Source organism: Grus americana, chromosome 17, assembly GCF_028858705.1.
Source record: "Grus americana isolate bGruAme1 chromosome 17, bGruAme1.mat, whole genome shotgun sequence".
NCBI lineage: Eukaryota > Metazoa > Chordata > Aves > Gruiformes > Gruidae > Grus > Grus americana.
Window position 1 is genome coordinate 4,266,106 of NC_072868.1, and position 25,513 is coordinate 4,291,618.

A 25,513-nucleotide genomic window follows, 5' to 3' on the forward strand; every position below is an offset into this window, starting at 1 on the left:
CTATTTGTTAAAATTCTGAAAAGCTGAGAGATAAAGGGAGAGGAAATGCCACTTATTCATTAAAATTCTGCAAATGAAAAATATCTTCTCTCTATTCAGCAGTTGATTAATCTGGTCCATTAATTTATGGTCATTCATATCTCCTTGCTTTCGGCTCTGCTGGAGTTTTCATGCAACTGAAGTTTCCCTGATTTGAGCTGAGTTTTCCTTCTTCCTTCGGAGTAATGTGAAGAACGTTCTCCTCTCTCTATCCTTCACACCTAAACAGCTTGGATGATTTCCCAGGAGGGAAGGAGGACACAATGACAGCACAGTTTGCAGGAGATGGTCCAATTCTCGCAAGCAGCGGGGGGCTCTAAACTGAAGGCTTTGAGTAGCCTCGGGCTCCTTTCTCTATAATTTTACAATCTACAACTTGAAATCACCCTCCTCCGGACCCAAACTCCTCCTGATTAAAAAAGGAAAAGAAATGTTTGAGGTGGAGGACTTGAGCCCCTTTCATCATGCCCACTTGAGTAAACGTGTGTATGCCTTTTGAAGAGTCCCATAGAAGAAAATTTCTGGAATTGTGTTTATTTGCAACCTGGAGGCTGCTCTCCCACATCCTGTGTGATGAGAGGTGTGCAGCTGAACTGACCTGTAAAATCATAATGATTATTTTCGCAGAGTAATTTTTCTGTTGATGTTCAAGAACACAAAGCTTTTTTTTTCCGGCTACCTGGGCCCATTTCCCTTTCAAGAAATACTATTTCACCTCATTCTCTTAAATCCTAAGCTAATTTAGCTACATGCAAAAATCAACCCATTAGGGAGAGGGGAGCAGCTTCCAAGAGAAGAGAGCTGGGTCTGTGATACAGGGATTGTCTCCTCCATAACACCCTGCCTCTCCACTGTCCCTTGATCGTGCAGCCCCTCATGGTTTTTTCTTTTGTTTTTTTTTTTTTTCCCCCAGTGCTGGTGCCGGGAGAACAGGGTGCTTTATTGCCATCGACATCATGCTTGACATGGCAGAGAACGAAGGCGTGGTGGATATATTTAACTGCGTGCGAGAGCTGCGATCCCAAAGGGTCAATCTGGTGCAGACGGAGGTAGGTGCCAGCAGGTCTCCTCTTCCGATGTACTGCTTTTCTGTCAGCTTCTCTGCTCAGCAGGAGCCCAGCAATTCATTAAGTCAACACTTGCTTGCTCTGTGATGTGATTATACAGAACTTCCGGTGGCTAAACATGACCAGATGTGCACCGAATCACATTCACTGGCAGCTACTTGGGGCCTCCAAGACAGGAGGGCAAACCGCGAAGTTTAGGTCTTAGCATTGCTGATTAATTTTATTCTCACGGTAGAAGAAAGCTGGCTCCTGAATCCTCTCATGACTCATTCATAGGTGTACTGCAGACTCAAATAGTACCTGGTTTACATCGGTCGCGAGCTAAACAAATGGAACATCCTTGATTCAAGCTTTGGGTGTTGATTAAGCAAGCTGCTCCATCACGTAGCATCTAGCAGCTTTTAAACACCATTTTTTCCTGTGTGCTTCAGTGCCTTCCCCTCCTGAGGGACAGGACAGTAGCCTGGAACAGAGAGGAGCTTTTAGCTTTGTTAGGCTTCTCATATTTAGTTCAGGGAGAGAACTTTACCCAGAATACCAAGAGTCCAGGGGTTTTGAAGAGACAGACTGTTAGTACAGTTGTTTCTCTGGTGTTGTCATAGGTCCAAAGCACAAGCCATTCCTGGCCATCGCCTCGTGATTGCGAACAGAAAAGCTTTACACCCTCATTTCCTCCTCAGCCCATCCCCATCTTGTCCCAGTGTTCCTGAGAGTGGTGACTTCCCATTTTACTTGTAAATTTGAAATGAATACATGGGACCTCACATTCAATGATGGATGAAATATGCTCACAAAGCTGTCACATAGCACACTGTGTAATTTGTCTCCACATGAAACAGAGCCAAATATGCATATCAGGCATGATTTAAGGAAAAAAAAAAAGAGCATGATATTTCATGATCTGTACTGAAAATATGATTTTAATATCTTATCCCCTCCCCTATGCAGGAGCAGTACGTGTTTGTCCATGATGCCATTTTGGAGGCGTGTCTCTGTGGCAACACCGCCATTCCAGTTTGTGAGTTCAGATCCATATATTACAACATCAGCAGACTAGATCCACAGACCAATTCCAGCCAGATAAAAGATGAGTTTCAGGTAATTTCATATGTCTCAGTCATTGCAGTCGGCGTATTGAAGGTGTTTAATCAATTTCTGTGTGTTATTTTACGATTTCCAACAGAGTAGAGAAGGGGAACACTGAGCCAAAGTCTTAATTCAGCTGGTTTTTGTTGTTTTACTACTGGATCAGGCAGAGGTTTGTTTCTGAGCGTGGACTTTTCAGCCTTCGGCAAGGAAAAAATTTCCCCATCGTTTCAGCAGAGCAAGGGTACTAATTTTCACACATAATGTTGTACTCATTTCAACAAATATTCTGTTGTTCATTTTCTTCTGTAATTTATGCAGAAACATTGATGCCTCAAGGTCCCTTATTACCCATTCTCGTGGCTCAGATGCTACTTCTGAGTCTTGACAATCAACTTGTTGACGTCCTTCCATGCTAAGGAGAAAGTGAGCTCAGCGAGCATTACTTTATCACTAATTCTCAATGAACTGAATCCCTCAGTTCACTGTGTATGTTTTACCAAGTACCTGGTGGGGAGAACTGAAATGACAGACAGTAAAACTCACAAGTGCTGGAGTAGCGCAGTTTGCCTGGGGCGAGCGATGAAACGGGGACCTCTCCACCTTTTGCTATCACCATTGCTTCTCCCACCCTAATAAATGGGCTTGGGATGCACGAGCCATGAGCCCTGCGCGGTCGTACCGCTCGCACAGTAGAGAACTCACCCTGCAGAACACTGAACTTCAGTTCTCCAGTCTTATTCCCCAGGTATCTGTAAATCCCTTTAGGATTTTCAGCCAACACCGATGTATGGAAAAAACATAATATTGTGGGAAATTTGGGACAAGGTGAGTTTGACAGGAAAAAGAGACCGACCTGTGCTATTAGTTAAGAGGCCGTTCTTCTTAGTCAGCAGTGAAAAGGTGGGTTCCTTTAATTGTAGGAAATGTCCACCCCCTTTCCCAGCAAAGTATCTTTTGCAGCAAGAGAATTTCTTTTGGGAGCCCCAGGCTGAGTCAGATGCCTCTTTTCCTCCCCCTCTGTGCAAAGGGAGAATGTGTGTTTTTTATCTGAAACCTTACAGGGAGTCATCAGGGTTGGTATAGCGAGATAAAGCATGTGGATCCCAACTGATGACAGTTCAATTAAAAAAAATCTGTTTTTATCAAGTGATATCAGATCTGTAAAAGTGTTTCTGGTTCTGGACGCGTGGCATGAAGGAGCTGAAGCCTAACTTCATCAAATGCTGTTATGCTATTAAAAAAAAAAATAAAATCACCAGTCAGTGGGCTTATTTTGTCATGATACGAGACGAGATCTGTCGCCTGTGTGCTTGTTCTTTTGAGCTGCCAGGGGCTGGCAGCTCCTGTGGGAAGGAAATGCTCCACCGTACTTTGCATAAGACGTTCGTTCTCTGTCTAGTTGTAGAACCTATTTTTACAGGATTTTGGCTCAGAGCATTCTTCAGCTTTAATTGTCTGGATTTAATGCGAAAGATGGTATCTTTTGCTACAATCTTGATGAACCAGTTGATCTAACTGTAGATCTGTTGGTGCAGTTTGTATTATTTAGGTCCCACTGGCTCTCAGGTAAGGCTGTGGATGTATTTCTTATGCACTACGTGTTGTCTGAACATGCAAAAGCTCATTCTGGAGAGTTTTTATAATCTGAGTGAGTACAAAAACAAGGGAGAGAGGGGAAGGGCATAAAATAGACAGGAGTAAATCACTAACAAGTCACCGGCCTAATTATCTGCACTGTCAGAGATCTGAGATTTCACGTTGCTTCCCCAGCCAGACTACCTGTTCCCCATCTCTAGACAAAGGGACTTCTATGTAGGACCTGCATAATTTAGAGCAACTATATTATTTCAAATTTTGTACTTTGACACATTCCTTTATCTTGGATTGTTTGACCTTCCTCTTTCCCCCATTCATATCCTCTCCATGGCAGAAGTCAAGCTCTTTGTAAGAATTTTTGGCCTCTAAATATTTCGTGTTCCTTTGACGGCTGCAAAGCAGTTCACTGTGTGACTGCATGGGCTTGGTCAGGAAGAGGACACATAATAAGTGAAAGCAGAATGACATCAGAGTGCCACTGATCTACCACGACTTAAGTGACAGTGTTAAGATGTGTTCACTTTGATTTGCTATTTTTGATCCCTGCTGACCAACCTGGACTGGTTTGTCAGGAGGCCTCCACAATGGATAACACAAAAGAAAATTAGATTTAAAGAAATACAGTTTGTCAAGCTGTGGGAAAGACAGATAACGGTAAAAGACTGACAGCAAGCTCCAGAGATAAGGTATGACTATGTAAGTGAAGCATCCTATGTGTCACTCGGAAAGGAAAGTAGCAATCTAAATAATACAGGAAACAAATAGAGTTTTCTGTTAAAAATCCCCCAACATTTTATGTTAGGTTTTTGTGTGCGTTGTTAAGATAAATCAATAGTTTGGCTGAGGAATCACCAGAGGATGTGAACCCAGTCTGACCTGCTGGGCGAGCCAGGTCAACACTCAGGGTACTTCTGCACAGGATCCACCTGAAGAGGGAGAAGGACGCGTGCTTCCACCGTAGGGATGGCAGAAACACTGCGCGGTTTCGCTCCCTCACCAGGTTAAAGCTGCAACTTGTACGTGTGACAGCTATTTCCAACCTCTAGCAAAGAACAGAAATGTTATCTAACTGCTGTGGGGTTTTAGAGCTGGAAATTGTTGGAAGGTGTATAGTGCCCTCAATTTTTGCTGGAGCCTACAGTTTTCAGAAGGGCACCTCAGGATGATGTGCAAAATGCAATGTATTGTAACAGCAACAAGCTCCTCAGCGCTCTTTCTTTTTCATTCTCTGGGATCCCAGAGATCTGCTAGTCTAAGTACCTTTAAAATAAACGTATTGTGCAGATGGCATCCTTCTTGGAAATAAATTCCAAGACACTCAGCCTACTTCTGTCTTTCTTTCCCTTCTTCCCTCCCCCCTTCACAGACTCTCAATATTGTGACACCACGTGTTCGGCCAGAAGATTGCAGCATCGGTCTTTTGCCAAGGAACCATGATAAGAACCGCTGCATGGATGTGTTGCCCTTGGACCGGTGCTTGCCTTTCCTCATCTCCGTGGATGGCGAATCAAGTAACTACATCAATGCTGCACTCATGGATGTAAGCAGCACTGCGCTGTCCCCACTAATCCTACTCTGCATCGAGTTTATTCATTCTCAGGATATTTTTCTGGGAGAAAGGGATGCAAAGCAAAAAAAAAAAAAATTTTTTTGCCTGCAGTTTCTGGGGCTGACATCTCCAAAGCGGGCAAAGGCACAGTGAAATGTGTCGCCTAGACTATGATTATCACACTGCTGGTGTAGTTCTGCCTCACATTGGTGGCAAATTTTTGACAAATAAGTTTGTGAGCATGCAGTCTGAGATTGTATCATAGAAAGGCAGATGGACAAAGAAGTGGTGGGACAACTCTTCCCATACGTTGGTTGTCACATAAGTTGGAAGAGAAATGTTTGCCAGGAGCTGCTGGGTCAGCTCTTTGAACAGAGAAGTTTGCAGCGTGGAGCGAGTGATTTATTTGAGCTTATGCAGTTAAGAAGATGGGAGTACAGGGATCAGATGTGCAAAATACTTTAAGGCAGAAGGACGTGAGTTAAGCTGATGTCAATCTGTCTGACAGCATTTTCCCTTGCTTTGTTTATAGGCTAGAATCTCACAGCACAGGTCATTTGTATAGGGTGAATTATGTTGATGGTTTCTTTTCGCTGTGGAGCCTTTGGACAGAGATGTCTTTAAAGCCACTAATTATTGCAGTTGGCGTATGTATAAATATGATCCAGGGTGAAATGTCATCATTTTTTCCCTAGCAATGTTGGGGTCGGTCTTTTTTAATTTTGTCTGTTCTTTCAGTCTTTGGGAAACAGTGATACTACCACGTTTAAGAGGTTAAGTCAAATGGTCATAGAAGTAATTTTAGATTTTTTTTCAGAAAGATTGTGATGTTTTCACTGCAAATATGCCTAACTTTTTTTTTCTTTAAAGTCTGTTATGTGCTTTGGCAAATCTACAGAAGCACAATTTAGTCTTCTGTGGTTTCTTAGGGACTGGGAATGTGTTTGCACATTTCAGTCCTCGTTACCTCAAATCACTTTGCTAATGCTCGTATCCTTCCCCACAAAATTCCTGCAAATTAAAATTTTTGGTACAAAGGAATTTTTCACCCCTCATTGAAATTCAGCCACTGTGATGTTCTCTGGCTCTCCTTTATCCTTCCACAGAGGAATTAGCAGCTTTTGAAAAAAAAAGTAATCAGAAGGGAACAGCCAAAATCCCACATTTTCCTAGGCGTTCCTGTTGAGGACAGACCTTGCAAATTCTTTGTCTTTTCCAGTAGCTTCATGTCTGCAGTCTTGTACTGAGCATGGACTCTTACAAGAGATCATCCATCCCATATTGCCTTGAACTCTCATTAGTTCTTTCACTGTGTAGAGACAGGCACGTGCTGGGGAACACTTGACAACACATTCCCAATGCTGATCATTTCATTTACGGATTTCTCATGTTTATCTCTTTTTTTTTAAACTTCTCCCCAAACCTTATTTGACTTGCAGCTTACTCTGTGTATTACATGAAAGCTCTGATGGAAGAAGGGCTAGAGCAGGAAGGGATGGTGGTACACCTAGAATGGGTTACAGCCTGGCTTCGGAAGCATGAGTTGTCCAGGAAGGCAATCTGCTTTGGCCTGTGTTCAACAAAATTAACCTTAGACACAGAACATCTGCAAAATGGTTTGTTAAGAAGAAAGGAGAAATACTGTCCCTCACCTTCCCCTAAAACAATTGAACATAATCCTTAAGCAAAGAGACTGTAGCCACATCTCCGAGTCAAGCCATACAGAAGTGGCGATAGGTTTGTATTCAGTGCATGGGACTTGGAGAAAGATGTGAGTCCATGTCGTGTCCCTGGCATCATCGCTCCTCCAAGATCCTACACAAGTTCTCTTACATGAGTAATTCACATCTCTGTGTCACCTTCCCTTTAAAGTAGGACAGTGAACCTGGTTCCTCACCTGTAGCAAAAAACCCCTTCAGCCAACCGTTTAGCCAATTATGCAATCCGCCATATTGGTGCACGATGGAAAAACATAGCAGAAACATTGTGATGTTCTTAACGCTAATTAAGAGGATAAGATTCGCGATGATGTTTACCACTCTGTTGCCACCATTGGTCTGGTGCAACATAGCTTTTGACCCATACTGGTGCTCCTATGTTTGGAATACAGAGTAGGGAGAAAGAGGAAAATCCGTTCCAGACTGATCATTTCCCAATGAATCATTTCCTTTTCCTTCTCTCTACTTCAAGTCCCATCACGCTCCTCACACACGCACCCTCAGAGCATTGCGCAGCCGCCCTGCCAGCTGGTGCAGAGCGTACACAGCACCCTCTCCCCCTCCCAGCATCGTCTGCTCAGCACTTCCACCCACATCGGACTCGTAAGGAGGAGAAAAAGCAAACCCCCACAACAGCCGTCTCAATACTTTGGGGTTTTATTTATTTCTTTACTTGAAATCCAAAATCTTAATTTGTTTGCTTTACTTTTTTTTAAAAAAAGCAGAAATACTGTGCGTTTTGATTCAAGTCTGCTTCACAGATGTACAGCTAAAGGACTGTGCAGTTTGCAGGCTCATCTAAGCATTGCCTGGCACGGTTGGAAAGTGATAAAGTTTTGAGCTTGTACCCTTTCATCTCAAAGTGCCTCGCAAACACTCATTAACACGGCCCGCAGAGGTTAGGAGCGCAGTTCCTCCCCTTCGTGGTTAGGGCGATTGAGGTCAGGGCTTTTTTGAGGTGAAAGAATAGCATCAGAAATTAAATGCCAGCGTCGCAGGCTCTGAGCGTTGCCCCACAAGCTGTTAAAGGATGGCTGGGACCCAAACGTGCCACCTCGTAGCACTGCATCACCAGGGAGCAATAGCAGACGGGGGCTAATCCCTTCTCTAGTTCCTAGGGTCCATTGCAGCAAAAAGGATAGCATTTGCTTCCAGCTGTTTTCTGTCCAATTATTAATATTACTGATAGTGGTAGTAGTAATAGCAGAATTAGTATTATTTGCTGAGTCTCAAAATATAAATAATTGATTTGGGTAATCTCTGCTCTTGTGACACTTCTTTAATGAAATGTCTTCATTGGGAGCAAAAGAATCCCATTATGAGACGTTCATTCATTGCAGAGCGATAACAAGGAGAAGGATATGTGATTTGTATAATCTGGTTAAATGGCTCAGATTGCCTAGCCATAGCCTCCTGGGTATAATATTCGTTTGAATAAAAGTTGATTGAATTTTTTTTTTTTTTAACTAATCTTATTCTTTTGTTAGAGCCACAAGCAACCTGCTGCCTTTATTGTAACCCAACACCCTTTGCCCAACACCATAGCAGACTTCTGGAGGCTGGTGTTTGATTACAACTGCTCCTCTGTCGTGATGCTCAATGAGATGGATGCAGCACAGGTAAGTGATTTTTCATCGTTTCTGTCGTGTAACTTTCTTCTCAAATCCAGATGGTTTTAAGAGCATTTCTGCTGCCATTTTCTTGTGCCCCCCCCCCACCTCAATAAATAAATGAAGGGGAACTGGAAAGTAGTAGTTAATATTTTGGGGTATAATGAAGAATAAGTCCACATGCTTGACTCCTTCTAAGGCAGCTAATTCTTACTGCAGTTACCAGGGACATCTAAATACGTTGTATTTGTGGGCCTAAATCTTCCTCCCAAACCTGCTTTCTTCCTTGTCATATTTTTGTCTGTCTTTGGTTCAGAAAAATGTTTCCTACCACAGCCCCGGTGGGCTTCGTGCTGCCCTGTTCACATGGCATTTCCAGAAGAATGAAACCAAGAGAAATGCTGAAATCGCTCAAAGGATCTTTTCCCTGAGATTTCCAGTGCAGTTCTGTAATACTGAGAGGTGTGATTTGCACAGTTTCTGCAGAAGCACATTGTGCCGTGTATTTTTTTTTTTTCTTTGTAGTGTCACGTGTAAGTTGTTTTTCTGGCTACTAAACACACCATTATTTTTAGGAGTTGAGCTTGCCAGGGGAGGAGCCGTTGCAGTTCCTCCTGTACTAGCATTTCCAGCCACCTCGCTGATGAGTGGCAGAAGATAACAGCTTTCAAAAAGGCGTAATCATGCAATTTGTGTGAAGAGTACATTTGGCATGGCTAATTCACCCATTACAGCACTTGTTAAACAAGAGGAGAGGAACCCTCAAGTGGTTGGTACTTCATGGATTAATTTTTCATTTGTCTCTTCTCTGTCTTCAAAATCTTCTACGCTTGAAGGCAGTGAGATTATTGGTCTCTTATTTTGAGGGTAATGGAGAAACCAATCACCCCATTCATTGAGGGGATCTCCCTTCAGGGTGAGCGCTCTGGGATTACGTTTCCAGGCGCAGTAGGAGCTCCGCTCAGAAGTGGGCTCTCTTGGTGACCTGCAGGGTCCCACCACTGCGAGGGACTGGAGGTCCTGTGCAATTGCTGCCTCCTGTCCGATTCACCTTCCCTGATGCTGTGTCTTGGCATGGAATTCAGTGACAAATTTTGTCTTTTCCTTTTTTTCTGACACTTTAAAGAAAAACACAGCTTTTTCTGGAAATTACACGCTTTCTCACACTTCATCCTTGGAAAACACAAACCTATCAGCCCCAGCCAGTGTTATTCTTGTGACTATCTTTCTGCACAACACATTAACCTGCTTTGGTTTTTTCCTAGCAAAGTTTTGTTTTTATGAGGTAGTCTGTAGGCATAGAAAAGGAGATTTGGCAACGCGTAACGTCACTTTGATAGTTACTCTAGCATGGTGTCACCTAGCTCCAGCCTGCAGCTGGTGCCAAACTACCCAGTTAGCACTGGAAGTTAAGGATGATTTTAAAGTTTGTATCTTATGAGTTTTCAAGGCAAGGCGTGGCAGTTTGATATCATAGAATCATTTAGGTTGGAAAAGACCTTCAAGATCACCAAGTCCAACCATTACCCTAGAATTGCCAAGTCCACCACTAAACCATGTCCCTAAGTACCACATCCATGTGTCTTTTAAATACCTCCAGGGATGGTAACTCCACCACTTCCCTGGGCAGCCTGTTCCAATGCTTTTTGGTGAAGAAATTTTTCCAAATACCCAATCTAAACCTCCCCTGGCACAACTTGAAGCCATTTCCTCTTGTTCTATTGCTTGTTATTTGGGAGGAGAGACCAACCCCCACCTGGCTACAACCTCCTTTCAGGTAGTTGCAGAGAGCAATCAGGTCTCCCCTCAGCCTCCTCTTCTCCAGGCCAAACAACCCCAGTTCCCTCAGCCGCTCCTCATCAGAGTTGTGCTCCAGACCCTTCACCACTTTGTTGCCCTTCTCTGGACATGCTCCAGCACCTCAATGTCCTTCTTGTACTGAGGGACCCAAAACTGAACACAGAACTCGAGGTGTGGCCTCACCAGTGCCCAGTACAGGGGGATGGTCACTGCCCTGGTCCTGCTGGCCACACTATTTCTGACGCAAGCCAGGGTGCTGTTGGGCTTCTTGGCCACCTGGGCACACTGCTGGCTCATATTCAGTCGGCTGTTGACCAGCACCCCCAGGTCTTTTTTTGGTGGGTGGCTTTCCAGCCACTCTTGCTCACGGCTGTAGTGTTGCCCGGGGTTGTTGTGCCCCAAGTGCAGGACCCAGCACTGAGCCTTGTTGAACCTCATACAGTTGGTCTCAGCGCATCGATCCAGCCTGTCCAGATCCTGCTGTAGAGCCTTCCTACCCTCCACGAGATCAGTTGTGAAAGCAACGTTTCTGAAAAGGAAACTTAGTGATGTTGTGCTTGCACTGTCATTATGTGACAATGCAGTAATTATCTAGCTGCTCGTCATTGCCTAGTCCAAGCGCTGTACCCTAAGCACTACGAAACTGTTGGTGTACAGTTGCCTGCAGATACCGTATTTCTGTGCATGAGCGGGGTGTGTTACCCATCTCCATGAGTAGAACGCAAATACAAAAATTCCTTGTATAAAAGCTGTGCCTGAACTGTAGAGAGGGAAAGAGTTAAATAGGTGAAACCTTTAATCCACTATGCAGGGAAAAGGTGCAAATAAAACCGTGTGGAGGTCGGAGAACATAACAGACAATTTTAAGCACTGTACATACATGTACATTTGGGTTTGAGAGGATGGCCAGTCACAGACCTGCCTTATGAAAAGCAGATTTTCAATATTAAGGAAAGGTTTAATCTTCTTCTTCTTTCCAATGTACCTTGAGGTTGTTTCCTAAAGCACCTGCTCAGCTCACATCTTGCCTGGTGGACAGATGCTTTGCGAGGAGATCTGTGGGCTGCTTGAAAGTCTGAATGAAGAGTAAAGACAACCTTCAAAGGAGGACTTGCTTATGTGGTCTTGGCTGGCTTGCTTAATCTTGAAAAACTAACAAGGGCAAAGATGCATAAGATTGCATGAATATCCCACCCAATTTAAATCCCATATGATCAAAGGAATAACAGGAATACAGAATGAATGCAGTAGCACGCACACACTTGACGTTATTACTGGCAATGATTGAACTTGAAAAGCTTGAGATCAAGTTCAAATGAGCATCTGGGGGTTTCAAAACTTCTAAAAAATTACACTTGAAAATAAGAAGAAAAAAAAATAGAAAGAAATACAATCTCAGCAGAAACTGCTAATGAGATCTCATGCAAAATATTTTCTTGCTGTGATCTATTTCCAGATGGATTTGAAATACTTAGACTGTAATTTGTGTGGATAGGATTTTTTTTTTTTTTGTACTTTCAATTTGGTAATATCAGCATAAGAAAAAAGACTTCCTACCTGCTTTACAAACTTTAGAGATTCAGTTGTCGTTCACCCTAAAATCAGAGTCGCTCTTGTTGTTCTCAGAGCAAACTCATTCTCCCTCCCCTGCTCGCTGGTACAATCAGAAAGCTAAAAAGTTCATTTTACAGAAAAAAAGAAGTTCCACTTTGCTTCGATGAAGATTAATTTTCTTGTACTGTTTCCTCATTAACACCAAACCTCTGTGGTTCCTATTAAATTTACCTACAGACACTAATCTTTTAATGTTCATTTTAAATCTATACCCCTACAGAAGCTTCATTTGTCAGCCACCTTTTCTGCACCTTTAGACCCCAAAATTCAATCAGTTACAGATTGTGTTCATACAGGGGGGGAAAAAAAAAAAGTCAAGCTTCTAAAATACTTTTTTTTTCTTTATATTTGTGATATAAAAAACTTTTACTGGAGGTCTTGCTTGGAGGTCTTCTCTAAGCAAATACATGTAATACAAGATTGGTTATGGATTTTGAGGTGGTTGTAAATTCAAAAGGAAAGAAGGCTGAACGTGTGTTTCCTTGTTAATAGTTATGGTGCTTTCTGTTTCTTTTGGTGTTTTTCTCCAGCTCTGCATGCAGTACTGGCCAGAGAAGACGTCCTGTTGTTATGGCCCGATTCAAGTAGAGTTTGTTTCAGCAGACATTGATGAAGATATCATCAACCGGATATTCCGGATCTGCAACATGGCCAGGGTAAGATCAGTGAAATACCAGATTCCCTGTTTATTCTCAAAACTATAGTTTGGCATGAGGAAGAGGCAGAATCAAGACTTGTGGTTTAGAGATGCTGAGAATCTGACCAAGGAACAAAATTCCACTGCAGAATCTAGTAGCTACTTCCTTTAATTAACATTTAATTGCATCAGATTGTATTGGTAAAAGACTCTTGGCTGAAAGTGGATGATATGAGCTGAAAATCTGTATTTGAATGGAAAGCATTTTTCTGTGTGTATTTGAGAACAATTAATCACTTAGTAGCCAATATAAACCCATCAGTGTCGTTGGAAATAAACTGGGATAGTGTCAGCAGCTCTCCATCTGTCAACTACTATGCAGTGCCTCTGAAGACAGATGCAACGTTTACTGGGTAGACTGGGATTCCCAATTGCCACTGTTCTTCCTATAAATAAGCAACTGCCATTTCTGTAAGCAACTCTTTGTCTGTATCCCTCAGCCCCAGGACAGCTGAAATGATAGAAACAAGGTTTATCTGCATGCTGGACCCTGGCAATGCAACTTCAGGGTTACAGGAGAGGGTTTCAGTAGAGGATTTGTCTCTCATTAGTTGTTTCCCAGATTGATTATGTCTCCTTTTTTGTTCCTTTTTCATTTTTTTCTAATCAGAAATGGAAACAGGCTCCAGAAATTACATTTCCATGCTGTTTAACACATCAGTGTCTGATTGTGCGGTCAGAGCCTGTGCAGCAATTCAGTCGTGGCATTGCAGAGTGAACTTTGTGGTCTAACTGCACAAATTGATAAATCAGATATTCACCTTCCTATATCCCAGGCCAGATGCCTCTGAACCAGGGACAACCCTGAAATCGTATAGCTGATAAGACTAAGGCCCCGTGACTCTCAGGATGGAGCTGGCTCGTAAAACGCATAGCTGGCATAGCTGGGTGGATGCTGTGAGCTCGCAGCTCTCCGCACCCGTCTGTGTTCCACACCAATGGACGCTGCTAAAATCTTTTTGAGGATCCTTTGCTGCCGCAGTCCCCAGAGATATTTCGAGGGCCGCCTTTGCCTTTAGTTCTTACGGCACAACTAATCTCCAGCACAGGCAACCAGGAAAGACACGTTTGATCTATTCATACAGTTTGACGAGACTTTATTCCCTACTGAAAACAAAACACGGGATCCTCAGCACTTCGTTTGTGCCTGGCTCTGTAATATCTGAGGTCATCGTTGTTATCCAGATTACCGACAAGTCCTTGTTTCCCAACGGTAGCAGGTATCCAGGGTGGAGGATGTTAACATCAGGTGTCAGATTCAGAGGGGAAGATGCCGTGTAACCAGCGTCCCCTGCCTTGCCCTATTGCTCTGCTTCCTGCCCCGTTCCGTTTAACATCTTGAAAGTACTCTTTGTTTTAGCCCCAGGATGGATATCGCATAGTTCAGCACCTGCAGTACATCGGCTGGCCGGCATACAGGGACACCCCTCCTTCCAAACGCTCCCTCCTGAAGGTGGTCAGAAGGTTGGAGAAGTGGCAGGAGCAGTACGATGGGAGAGACGGACGGACTGTTGTCCACTGCCTGTAAGTAGGGCTGGAAAATGTCTCTAACCTCACAAAATGCTGTCGGAAGCGGACTGATTATGGATCTGGAAATTTGGTGGTCTGCCAGGCTTCAGCTGGGAAAAATGAAGTTAAATTACATTTCTAACACACTTCAAGTAGAATGTTGTGCTACATTATGGCATCCTGGCCCAGAGAGTTTACTGATTGCGGTGGGGAGTAGCTGAAAAAGCTCTCTACTTGCTGTCGTGCAGGTAGGTCTCGTGACTGGAGCCCAGCCAGCACCGAAGCAGCGCTGCCGCATGTCCAGCTCCCACCTCGGAGCCGGCGTGAGCCCCGAGCAGTTGGAGCAGCGCTGCGGTCCCTGGGGCTCCCTGTCCGCCACTGCCGGGGGTCGGCTTAGCCCTTCCATCCCTGTCCGCTGCCCTGCAGCTCTCGGCTCTCGCAAACCCATGAACGTCCTTACCCAGTCCTTACGTTACAGGCCTCTCCCAGTGCACGTGGGGTGTGAGCTGCTGCGTACGCAGCGCTCCCCTCCCTTCCCTCAGCCTTGCCTAATTTCACGTGTCGCCTCTTTTCTTCCGCGCCTAGGAACGGTGGGGGACGCAGCGGCACCTTCTGTGCCATCTGCAGCGTGTGTGAAATGATTCAGCAGCAAAATATCATTGATGTGTTCCACATAGTGAAAACGTTACGGAATAACAAATCCAACATGGTGGAGTCGCTGGTAAGCTTTTTGTTTCTTCCTGCTCCTCACCCTACCTAGTGTGTGCAGGGCGAGTTTTAGGACGGGTAAAAAAAATTCCATGGCTTAGCTCAGTATGAATAAAACCAATCACAGTGTAAAGCCATCAGAAGTAAAACCAGTCCCATTTTAGCACACGCAATAAATCCTCTGGTCCCGCTGCTTCTGTCCTCGAGCAGCCAGGGAGCAGCTGCCCTGGCAGCGTGATGAACAGCATCTCCCACACCTAGCTGCCTCTGGGAGGTTAAACCCCAAGTAGCTGTCACCGCGGCGGTGGGGAGGGAGTGGGATTTGTCCTCCCGTGCATGCGTGCAGCCCGGTCCTTAATGCTGTGACGTGCCTTGAGACCGGGAAGGGAGAGCAGTGCGAACCCCAGGCCTTCCCCCCTGCAGCCGAGGAGATTAAACTGCTCTGAATTCACCATCTCGATCGATCACACTGAATTCTTTCCTCAAAAGCAATGCGTGCAATGAGAGCAGGAAGCAAAGAATGAATAGTCCATACTGTGGCTGTCTCTTTGAGTGGTTTTCTCTTCCATCGACGATACCATCTCTTAGTAATGCTTGTTCAGGATCCCATAGAAATTCAATTAATGTTTGCCTGATCCTGCCAAACGGTGTAAGAAAGAGGGAGGAGGCATTTTAAGAAAGAGGGAGGAGGCATTTTTGGCAGCTTGTAGGATGAGCTCTAAAGAATTTACCTGTCCCCTAATGGCATTGATTTCTGTTCTCTCTTTCAGGAACAGTATAAATTTGTATATGAGGTTGCACTGGAATACTTGAGTTCCTTTTAGCCCAGAGGAGGGAGGGGAGCCTCCGAAATGCCAGACCCCAATCGCTGGCAGACGCTTCTCCCCTCTCCCACACTGGAAGGCAGTACAAGTGTGGGAAGGAAAACCTCTCCTTCCCGGAGCAAGAGACTGCGATTGCACAGACCTCGCTGGAAGGAGGAGACGATGCCTGTGTTTGCTGCTGCCTGCTTTCTATCAGAACATCTACCGCTTCTTAAATAACCTTCTGTAAAAATTAGCAAAATGGGAGACAGGCTGAAAGACTGGACTTTCTAATCTTCTCTGACTTCTTCTCTCCTCTTTTGGATTGTATTTTTGCTCTCCTTGCTGCAGAGTGGGGAAGGAATGAAACCCTTAGGAAATTCTCTTTTAAATGTCTCCTTTTTAATTTATAATTTTTTTCTCCAATCCCAGTCTTTAATTTTTTAATTTCATGCAGCAGTCATTTGGGAAAAATGAGATAGCCATAGGGGATATATGAAATGTTTCATTACAATTTGTCTACTTTATCTGTTTCCTTTTATTTGTTTTTCCAAATGAAAAGGCCAACACACACACAAAAAAAATAATAATACTGGAATTCTCTTCCCATATGTAGTCCCTTTTAGCATGAAAATAGATGGTGGAGATGAGAAGCTGTTCGTGGATTCACTGCCTCGGCTTCTACGCAAATGTTTCCTCCCAGTTCCTGCTAGACTCCCAGGGCCGTGCATGAACCGGTTCCATCGCTCTGGTCCGTGTTCGTTTCAGTGCTGGTGAAGCAATACCATTAATGAGTTTCCCAGCCACTTGAACCTTTCAAATTAAATATTTGCATCAAAGAAATTGCATTTGTCTTGCAAGTTTGGTAACTTTGTTACCACATTTTTCAAGTATTTGCTGGGGTGCAGTGTGTCTTTGAAAAACAGGGTATAACGTAGGTATTCTTGATCATATACTATGTATTATTATTTTTTATTTATTATTTGTATTGCCGTAGAGCTTAGGACCCCTAGTCACAACAGAACCCTGCTGAACTAGGCACTGTGCAAACAGACAACAAAGAAGGTTCCTGCTCAAGAGCTTAAAATCTGAAGGTAATCTTAAAATTGGGTTTGGTTGAGATTTCCTCGCTATTTCCAAACTGTTGTACAGTCAGATGTAGTTGAGTGATTTATTCGGATTTCCAGGCCCTACAAGCTTCCAAATGGTAACCCATCCAAGCTGCAGGAAAGGTGATGGACATACACAGACACCTATACTGACGTGTTAAGACAAGTGTTAGACCGGCGCAGCAACGTTCCTTCTTAAGCAAAACAGCTTTCGTTTTGTTCTGCAAAAATGCCTGTGTAACCCTCCTTCTTTGAAACAAACACCAGACGTGTTTTGCCATGGTTCTGGATCTCATTCTGACTTCTTAGCAGCTAAGAAATTGCTTTTCTGAAAGAGTATGTTTAAGTAGTTAATCCATTAAGGGTCTGCAGGGTAATCTTGGAGAAGAAAATAATGGAAGGAACAAGGCCTTACAATATTCAGTATTTCAATTTAGCCATTTATTTATCTTGAGGGTGCAGGGATACGAGGTGCTCTGTGTGTAAATTAGATTCTGGGAGATGTAGGTTTTTTCAAATGCAGACTTGCTAAAAGACAGAAGTTTAAGGAAACTCCACTTTCTTACCACCCTGTAGTGTTCCACCCTCAGGTAACTACTCAGAGACTGTGCTGGGAGCTCTGCCATGTCAATGCCTGGTACAGAGCATGCCACGAGTTCAAAACATTTTGCTAGTTCTGTAAATTCATAAGGCACCTCTGCCTCGTGGTCATTCTTTTTTCAATGGTCATACCTTTGCCTTGACAATGAAGGATGAAAATGAAATCTGATAAAAGCAACTCTGGACTCAAACACACCAGTATCCGACCCAATAGTTGTCATCTCTACCAAGACCTCCGACAGTCTAAGGAAGGATGCTTGGAACAGCAATAATCCTCTTCCTGCTAAGCAGAGGAGGGGCTTGCATAGGATGCTGAACTGCCCAGCTCCTGTTCTTTCCAAGGAGCTTTGGCTTCTTGACTTCAATATCATGAAGGTCTTAAATGAACTTGAGCCCCATTGTCCCTGATGTAGCCAGTGTGCCATAAAGTATCAGTGAGATCCCCCTCATGGTTGCCTCTGCTTGGTTTCTAGCTGGTCCTTTCTGCTGTCTGTGAGAAATCACCTTCAGTTCCTGTTGGGGCTGTAGGTGGATGTCTGGCATCTGCTGAAAGAAACTACTGGGTTTAATTTTATTTTTTTCTTTTGCTGTTAAGCAACACAAACAGTTCTGCAGGAAAATAGAAGGCAAAGCAAAACTATGAGATAAGAAGTAAGGCATAATATTAATGTTTTGATTAGAGGTAGCTTGCTGTAACAGCGTAGGTCAGGAGCTGGGAGCCGTTAGCAAAGGGGAGGGAAGAGGGAATCCTGATCCCAGAATGGGATTTTTCAACAACTGCCCAGGTAGGAAGAAATCAGAAGCCAGCAAAGTGTTTCTGACTTCGTCAACTCCAGAAAGCCAGAGAGAATCACTCCCTGGGGATACAATGGAAATATTAATTAGTATTTAGCATTCTGTTAATTTTACACGAGAACTAGCATAGCAATAGGTCCCCCTCGTGAGTTAGTGAAGGGCTAGTGCCAGCGCCGAGGGTGACAGCCAGGATAAAAGGAACAGAGAGGTAGAAGAAATGGCAATACAACTGAGATGTGAAGTGTAGGAGGTAATTCAAGGCTTAACAGTAGCATGAAGGAAAGTGGATTAAAAAGCCAGAAGCCTATAGGAGGGATGTGTGCGTGGAGAGAAGGAGGTGGTGGATGGGCAGAGCAGAATAGCACTTGCAGTGGAGTCGTTCGAGGTCTTCACGTAGGTTCGAATGTGGTTTTGTGGTATGAAAAATGCTATGACAGGGTCAGGTGCATATATCAACTGTCCCACAGCAACTCACCATGTGCTTTTAGCCCTCTGCAAATGCAAAGTGACATTAGCATAAACTGCAGGGAAAGATATTTAAGCTAAATTTTATCTTGTATTTGCAAGGAACAAGTTTAATGCAAATGTTGGTTACCACAGCCTGACTGTTAGTCACAGCTTATTATGTGGCATCTCAGCCGCCTTCTAATCTCCAGCCTACAATCCGTGGGAAGGATGCTCAGCAAACTCGACAGATTATGTTGCCAACCTGTTGTATCGTCACGCAGTTACGTTGCGTTTGGGGGGGACTGACCCAGCTCCAGCCTGTGTTGGCTGAGGGGTCTTTACGCTGGTCCTCACTGCGCAACGCACGTATGTTGAATGTGAATTAATGATGAAGGGAATTGTGTGGAAGGAGAAGCTCCCTTGAAATAACCTTATCACCTTGAGGCTGTTTAAACCCTAGAGAACAGCGTATAGCAAAATAGGTAATGTGCTTGAAGCGCGATTATGGGTGATGGGTTTGTTTTCACGGGGAAAGAGAGAAATTATGAGATGAGATAAAAGGTTTTCTCATTCCTGAAAGGATTAATAGTCAGGGCGAGCTTTCCAACCTAAGCATCCCCTGCTGTGGATGGAAAGCGATAATGTACGGTAGAAATGGTGAATTCCTCAATGACAGAATTTTAGGCTGGAAAAACAGGATATTGGCAATGTTTGAGTGGTCATAATGAAGATAAACCTGTCCCCATTCAGACATCCTTCGGGGTGAGGGAGCACTGTTTATTAGTATAGTATTGGTCTAAAGTGTAATCTGAAATACAGGGAACTCGAAAGAGGTAAAGAAGGGTGGTTCAGGGGTGACTGTCTCATACAGGGAGTAATCAACATCTTAAATTATTAAGGGTTGTAACTGAAGCAGAGAATTCCAGAGCTATCTAGGCTGGCTGCTGGAGAAGGAAGACCCTGAGTTGTCTGCAGGAAAGAGATAGACCAAAACCCCGAAACGGTACAGTAGGTCTTAATCTTTTCTTTCTTTCTTTTTAGTTTTGTGTGTGTGTTTGGTGGTAGTTTGTGGATTTGGGTTTTTTTGATTAAAATCTCTGCAGGAACTGTGTCCTATGCTGGCTCTAACCTGTAAGGAAAAAGGCGTTTGACCTCCTGTGAGTAGACTTGAGGTACTCCTTTATTGATGTTAAGCTAAGAGACTGTGCAGGGGAGTACAGTGGATGTGAAGGTAACTGAATCAGGACCTCTGGTGGCAAGCAAGCAAATGGGAATTTGGTGATTTTATTTATGTCTGCAGATTGAAATAATTGGTATTCGCTGATCAGGAAAGTCTCTGGACTTTGGTTAGTAGGAGGCATTTCAATGTGTGATTGAAATTCTTTAACAGGGTTGCACAGAACTATGTCTGCCTTTGCCATGCTCAGCTCCAGCCAGTTTTATTAATGCACTGGTGGGTCTCTCTTCATTTATTAACATTTTAGCCATTTATGTGAGCTAGAGTTGTCCATTTTGGTCCACAGGCAACAGGCACTTAGTACTGAAAGACTTCTACATGCATTGAAAAACTTCTGTGGGCTTTACCCCCAAATCAAACCCCGGCACTCCTGCTCAGTCTCTGCCCATGTGCACACACATTTGAAGAATGTCCAGGTAACCCCCGAAAGGCGGACAGAGACTTTGGGAAATGCCTGTGACCCCTAATCGGTCTGGTCCATGGATCTCTGTAGGGTAGAGGAAGGAATTCTGAAGCTTTTCCATAGAGAAGCACGTATTTGTGTGTCAGTAGTTTCCAACGTGTAAACTCCCTGTAAGAAAATGTCCGGTGGCGATGTATAGATCCCTCAGTAGTAGATTTAACCCTGCAGGTGGTAGACCTATTTCTCCATTTACTCTTTACAGGCCCTTTAGAAGTAGTCTGTGGGATTTCCCCTGGGAATCTCAAGCCAGGGACCGAGGTCACTGCTCTTGATGTGCTGTAGAGTCAGAGAAAGGAGAGCGACTCCTGCAGCAGGCGATTCAGAAGGCAGTTAGACCGATTGCCATCTGGAAGAGAAGGGAAGGAGAAGAAATTTCCTTTGGGAGAAACCAAACATTGGAGGAGAAGGCAGATTAAATGGAGTCCTGAAACAGGTAGGAAACTTGCACCTTGATCTGTCTCTCATTCTTGCACAGCTGCTCTTATATCTTTCTGACTCTTCTGAGTCCATGCCAAGATCATAAAAACCAGGTAATGCCACGTTCCACGCTGTGGAGCTCTATGGAGACGGAGCAGTCAGAGTGTAACAGAGGGAATAAATCCTGAGGGACAAAGATGAAAGGAGGTTTGCCTGAGAGAGGAATCTTCAAACACGAGGTGCCTCTGTCTGTCACACTTGCAGAATTCTTAACAAGTCATCACAGAGCAGCACACAGTCCTGCCGCGGTCCTGGACGTGCAATGCAGTGGAAATGTTCCACTCAGAAATCTTCATTGTCCTGTAATAAATTTAAACAATCAGCGCCATTACATTGGTAGCACAGTTAGCTTTATGGTACCTCCAGCCAGTGCAAAGGGCATCGCAAGAACTTGGTGGGAGCCTGCTGCATTTTCGTTTGAGCTTCTTTCTTTTGTCCGTGGTGTACCGACTTCAGTTAACTTCAGTTTGTTGGGAATATAAAGAGGGACGTGTGGCAAAAGTTCTTCAACATAATCACTGCCTGTGGGTCAAAAATGTAGTATACCTCCTAAGAGGCTGTGAAATGATAGAACAAACTACTGCATCTTCCCCGCACAAACCTTTTCAGTAGAAACCGGGGGAGCCAGCTAATTAAAGTCAGGGAGCCAGAGGTGATAAGGATTCTGTTAACCCTCCTGTGTTCCTGTTTATTTAGATTGCAGTCTTCTATAGCCATGCATACATAATATACAATTGAAATGCCAGTGCTCTTCCTTTCCCCGTTCCCAAAAATACCTATAGCTCTTCTTTCATCGAGGGCAAGCCATAGCAAGCAGAGCCCACTTTCTGCAGCTTTGGCAAGGACCACTAGGAAAATCTATCATGTATTGTCTGTTCATTGACTTGGAAAAGGTATCAGTCATCTTCCTCATATACATACTTGAAGAATGTACAATTTGCTCTAACAGTCAAGCAAAATCATACGTTTTCATACATCAAGACCAAATCCTGGTGGTACTGAGTGTGATGGAAGGAAGATAGAAAAAAACTTGCTGACTTCCAGTGACCTCTAGTCTAGAATCTTTATTTGCTGTCTTAAAATATTTTAAAGGCCTCCCTTGTAAAAAATAAACTATACTCAGAATATCCTACAGTTTCATGTTGGACTAGCAGAATTGTGAAAACCTGGCAGCTTTTTCAGTTTGCAAAAAACACGAGAGATCTAAATTAGCCTTTCCCTCCTCATCCCAGTGCGTGCAACAGATCTTTCACCGCTATTCTGTTTTCAACCTGAGCCTTAAAAAAACCAAAATAATGCAGCAGACTGGATGACAGATGCTGGTGTTCCCATAGTGTTTCCTGGTGGAAAGAATGAAAGGAGAAAAGAGCAACCTAAATGTTTTTCTTACAACTCAGTTCTGCGCGAACTGTTTCTGAGCAGTATAAACATAAGCCAGTCCACACCAGTTTGTCTGGAGCGAGGATTTGCTTGTTGCAAGGTGAAGGTACACTCTAGGTGTAACCTTTGGGACCAGTCCTGATTTTCTGTGTGTAGGTTTCCAGCAGCATAGTGGTGGCTTTACTGGAGGTGCTTGTTGCAGAATGACAGTGTTTTGGCGGAGATATTTTTCACTGGGAGATCTGGTATCCTGAGACGCTACTATTTTGGGGGACTTTGTGAGATACCTCAAACGTGTTGCACTATGGAGGTTCTTTTCCTTGTGTGAGTACATCATCTTTCAGCGGGGACCTCCAGGAAATTTTATTTGTGTGAAATTACGGAAAGGAGTGCGGTTTTGGGAATTAGGCGTGTGGCCAGCACTTTACAAGCTTTTGTGAATTTTGATACTCTGACAAGACTCCCCAGGACAAGTGATGGTCAGGTGTTTGCATCGCTGAAAGTCTAACCAGGCTTCGTGTGCTGGACTGTCCCGTACCTGGAACAGGCCCGGCATTATCCCTTCATCGCCCCGCTAGCCCTTTCTTACATCTCCAGCACTTAAACGCTGTACTTCTATGCCCAAAGTTGGAGCTATATCCATAACACATCCTTTAACGCCTACTGACTCACCACACGGACAAAATTCACTCCCATACTGATTTAATCTGCTTCACCTCCTTCCCAGCCCCACCCCGCGCCAATCCTGTTGAAATGAAAACGTACTAGCATCCCTCGTTGCCAGACTTGTCACTACTTCCCACAGCAATGCTGTGGCTGCGTCCGGACGGGCAGTGTCCTGTTCCAGCTCCCCGGATGCGTTTTGCCAGCAGGGAGGAGTGCTGCATGAGAGCTAGTCACTGCTGTCGCGATTCTGCCCCCCCGTCTCCTCCCCCCTTTGGCCTTTATGGATTACTGGTGAAACTCACTTGTACAGTTTGGATGTTTGATAGATAAAGCACGTATAAAAAAAAAAAAAGGAAAAAATATAAATACGAAAATCTCAACACTGTGCATTCAGTGTCTTTTCTTTCTAGCTTAAAAGAAGGAAGGTAAATAATGTCAAGTCAATGAATATCAGATATATTTTTTGACTGTACATTACAGTGAAGTGTAATCTTTTTTTTACAACTGCGAGTCCATCTTATTTATTCTTGTAAATGTTCCCAGACAATGTTTGTAATATGGGCTGTGTTGCAAATCCATAAAATAAATCTGTGATCTGAGATTAATGTTTTACTAAGAGACTCTTGTACTCGTGCCTTTTCTTTGCACTTAGAGGGGACGATGGATTGCAAATAGCGCTACCAGAAACGATGGGGTGATTGCATGGAAAAAACCAAGACCAGCTTCTTGTCACAGTGATGGGCAGCTGGCTTTGCATCATGATCGTCATTCAGGAGGAGCAAGGAGAATTCACCGGGCACTTCAGTCTAGCTGCAGATTTTGAGTCAGTCCTCTCAGAGAGCCTGTGTACGCGAGCTAAGTATTTTGGAAAATTATAGTCTTAACAGCATGGGTTAGAGCAAAGTGTATTTTTGTAACGTTTTCTTTCTAACGGGTGTTAGTATATTGTCTCCTTGGTCTTCAAGTCCTGAACAGCGATTACCAGTACGTTACTGAGATTTTTCTGGTGTTTTCTACAGACAGACACACAAGGGGTTTTTTGTGGAGATGTTGTGTGCCAAACCCAAAAGTAGGATATGGGTGTTGGCAGCCAATATTTTCACACATTTACCAGCAGGCTGCCATCTTCTGGTCTTCTACCCTCATTTATCAACAGCCAGACGTGGCGGTGCTTGCCCTCCGATTCGGTCAGTGCAAAGGAGTAGACTGTAGGTAAGCAGGTAGACAAGGCTGCTGTGCTCTGAAGACTGCTTTATTCCCAGAATACAAGCAGGAGCGCGTCAAGGTTCACAGCTTAGAGTGTCAGAGCAGGAGAGTCCAGTCGTGCCACACTCACGCAACCCAACTGGTAAGAACTACTCTTTTTGGCATTGTTAATTAGCCTTACTTAAAAAATAAAAATAATTAAAAATAAGGCATCTTAACAAGGATGATATAGCTCCTGTTTTTCTTAAAGCATGGTAAATCTTCCTTGGCAGCATACTTTACTATTCCTTCCTGTATGTATTCACTTTTTTTTCCCCGCCTAACATTTTGTTCTAATTCTTCACTGCTGTGAACAAAACTGTCGCTACACTAGGTATCGGTGTTTGGCTCGGGTACGGGTGGTTTTTCATTGGCCTGGTGAAGCAGATTCCCCATCTCAGTTGTGGTGAACATTCAGGTATAACAACTGTTTGTTCAAGGGGCTCATGACAATGAGGTTAAACTGTACGAAACACCCTTCAGTTGCACAGAGTTGTTGTTGTGCCAGGGAGCCAGCTGGAAAAGTTGATACCAAAGAAATCTCCTCACCACAGTGTTAGATTGAGAGACGATTTTTCCCGTACAGTCCTGACTATTTAACAGAGGCAGTTGTGTATTCATAGTGATTAATTACAGTTCATCTTGGCACTTTATCTAGGTTTATCCAAAATATTTTACTGATGCTTGATATTAACAACAGGTTTGCATTTATGGAAGGTAAACAGCAGAGACGGCTCTGCCATATTCCAGGTGGTCTTACAAAGATACATGTGGAAGTGCCAGCATAGAGAGACAGCCACAAATTCATCTCCTGTCCTCCTGTCTGCCCAGCACGAGGACAGCATTGGGTCAAAGCTCCTGGGGCAAGACAGTTGCAGAAGCCTGAAACCCACTGGGGTTCAAAGTGCTTTGCACCCTGTTCCTGTCGCCATGGCTGACACGTGCCGAGGTGTGAATCCAGTAGACGTTTTATCCAGGCCAGCTATTGCCTCCAAGCATCAGCTGCTCCTTTTCCATCCATCCCCACGATAACCAGTATCATCATACCGATGCTACTGCGAGGTCCGTGGAGTTTGACGGACACTCTTTGCCTAGGCCGAAGCTCTCAGTTTCACAAGTGAAACCTCTAAATGCCGTATCTCTCACTGAGCTGGCTGCTGTTTAACGGCAGACGTCGGAACTGGGACTTACTCAGGCGTGGCTGTCTACATGAGAGTCGTCCAACTCTGGAGAGGGAACATGGATGACTATCTTGACGGTGGGCAAAAGGCCTCTCCAGAGGGTGAGTCTGTCCT

At 44.0% G+C, this 25,513-nt stretch overlaps 1 protein-coding gene across 2 annotated transcripts in view; it reads left to right on the plus strand.

Moving 5' to 3' along the window:
- The window catches only part of PTPRT (protein tyrosine phosphatase receptor type T), a 280,775-nt gene extending 257,189 nt beyond the window's left edge, over positions 1-23,586 (plus strand). For both annotated transcript variants that reach the window (XM_054845732.1, XM_054845733.1), the window contains 8 exons: positions 953-1,088; positions 2,055-2,204; positions 5,158-5,331; positions 8,546-8,677; positions 12,613-12,738; positions 14,140-14,303; positions 14,874-15,009; positions 15,767-23,586. In XM_054845732.1, coding sequence (XP_054701707.1) covers positions 953-1,088; positions 2,055-2,204; positions 5,158-5,331; positions 8,546-8,677; positions 12,613-12,738; positions 14,140-14,303; positions 14,874-15,009; positions 15,767-15,820 — 1,072 coding nt within the window. In that variant the 3' untranslated portion in view covers positions 15,821-23,586. The remainder of the gene's footprint in view (positions 1-952; positions 1,089-2,054; positions 2,205-5,157; positions 5,332-8,545; positions 8,678-12,612; positions 12,739-14,139; positions 14,304-14,873; positions 15,010-15,766) is intronic.
- Positions 23,587-25,513: the final 1,927 nt, after the last annotated feature.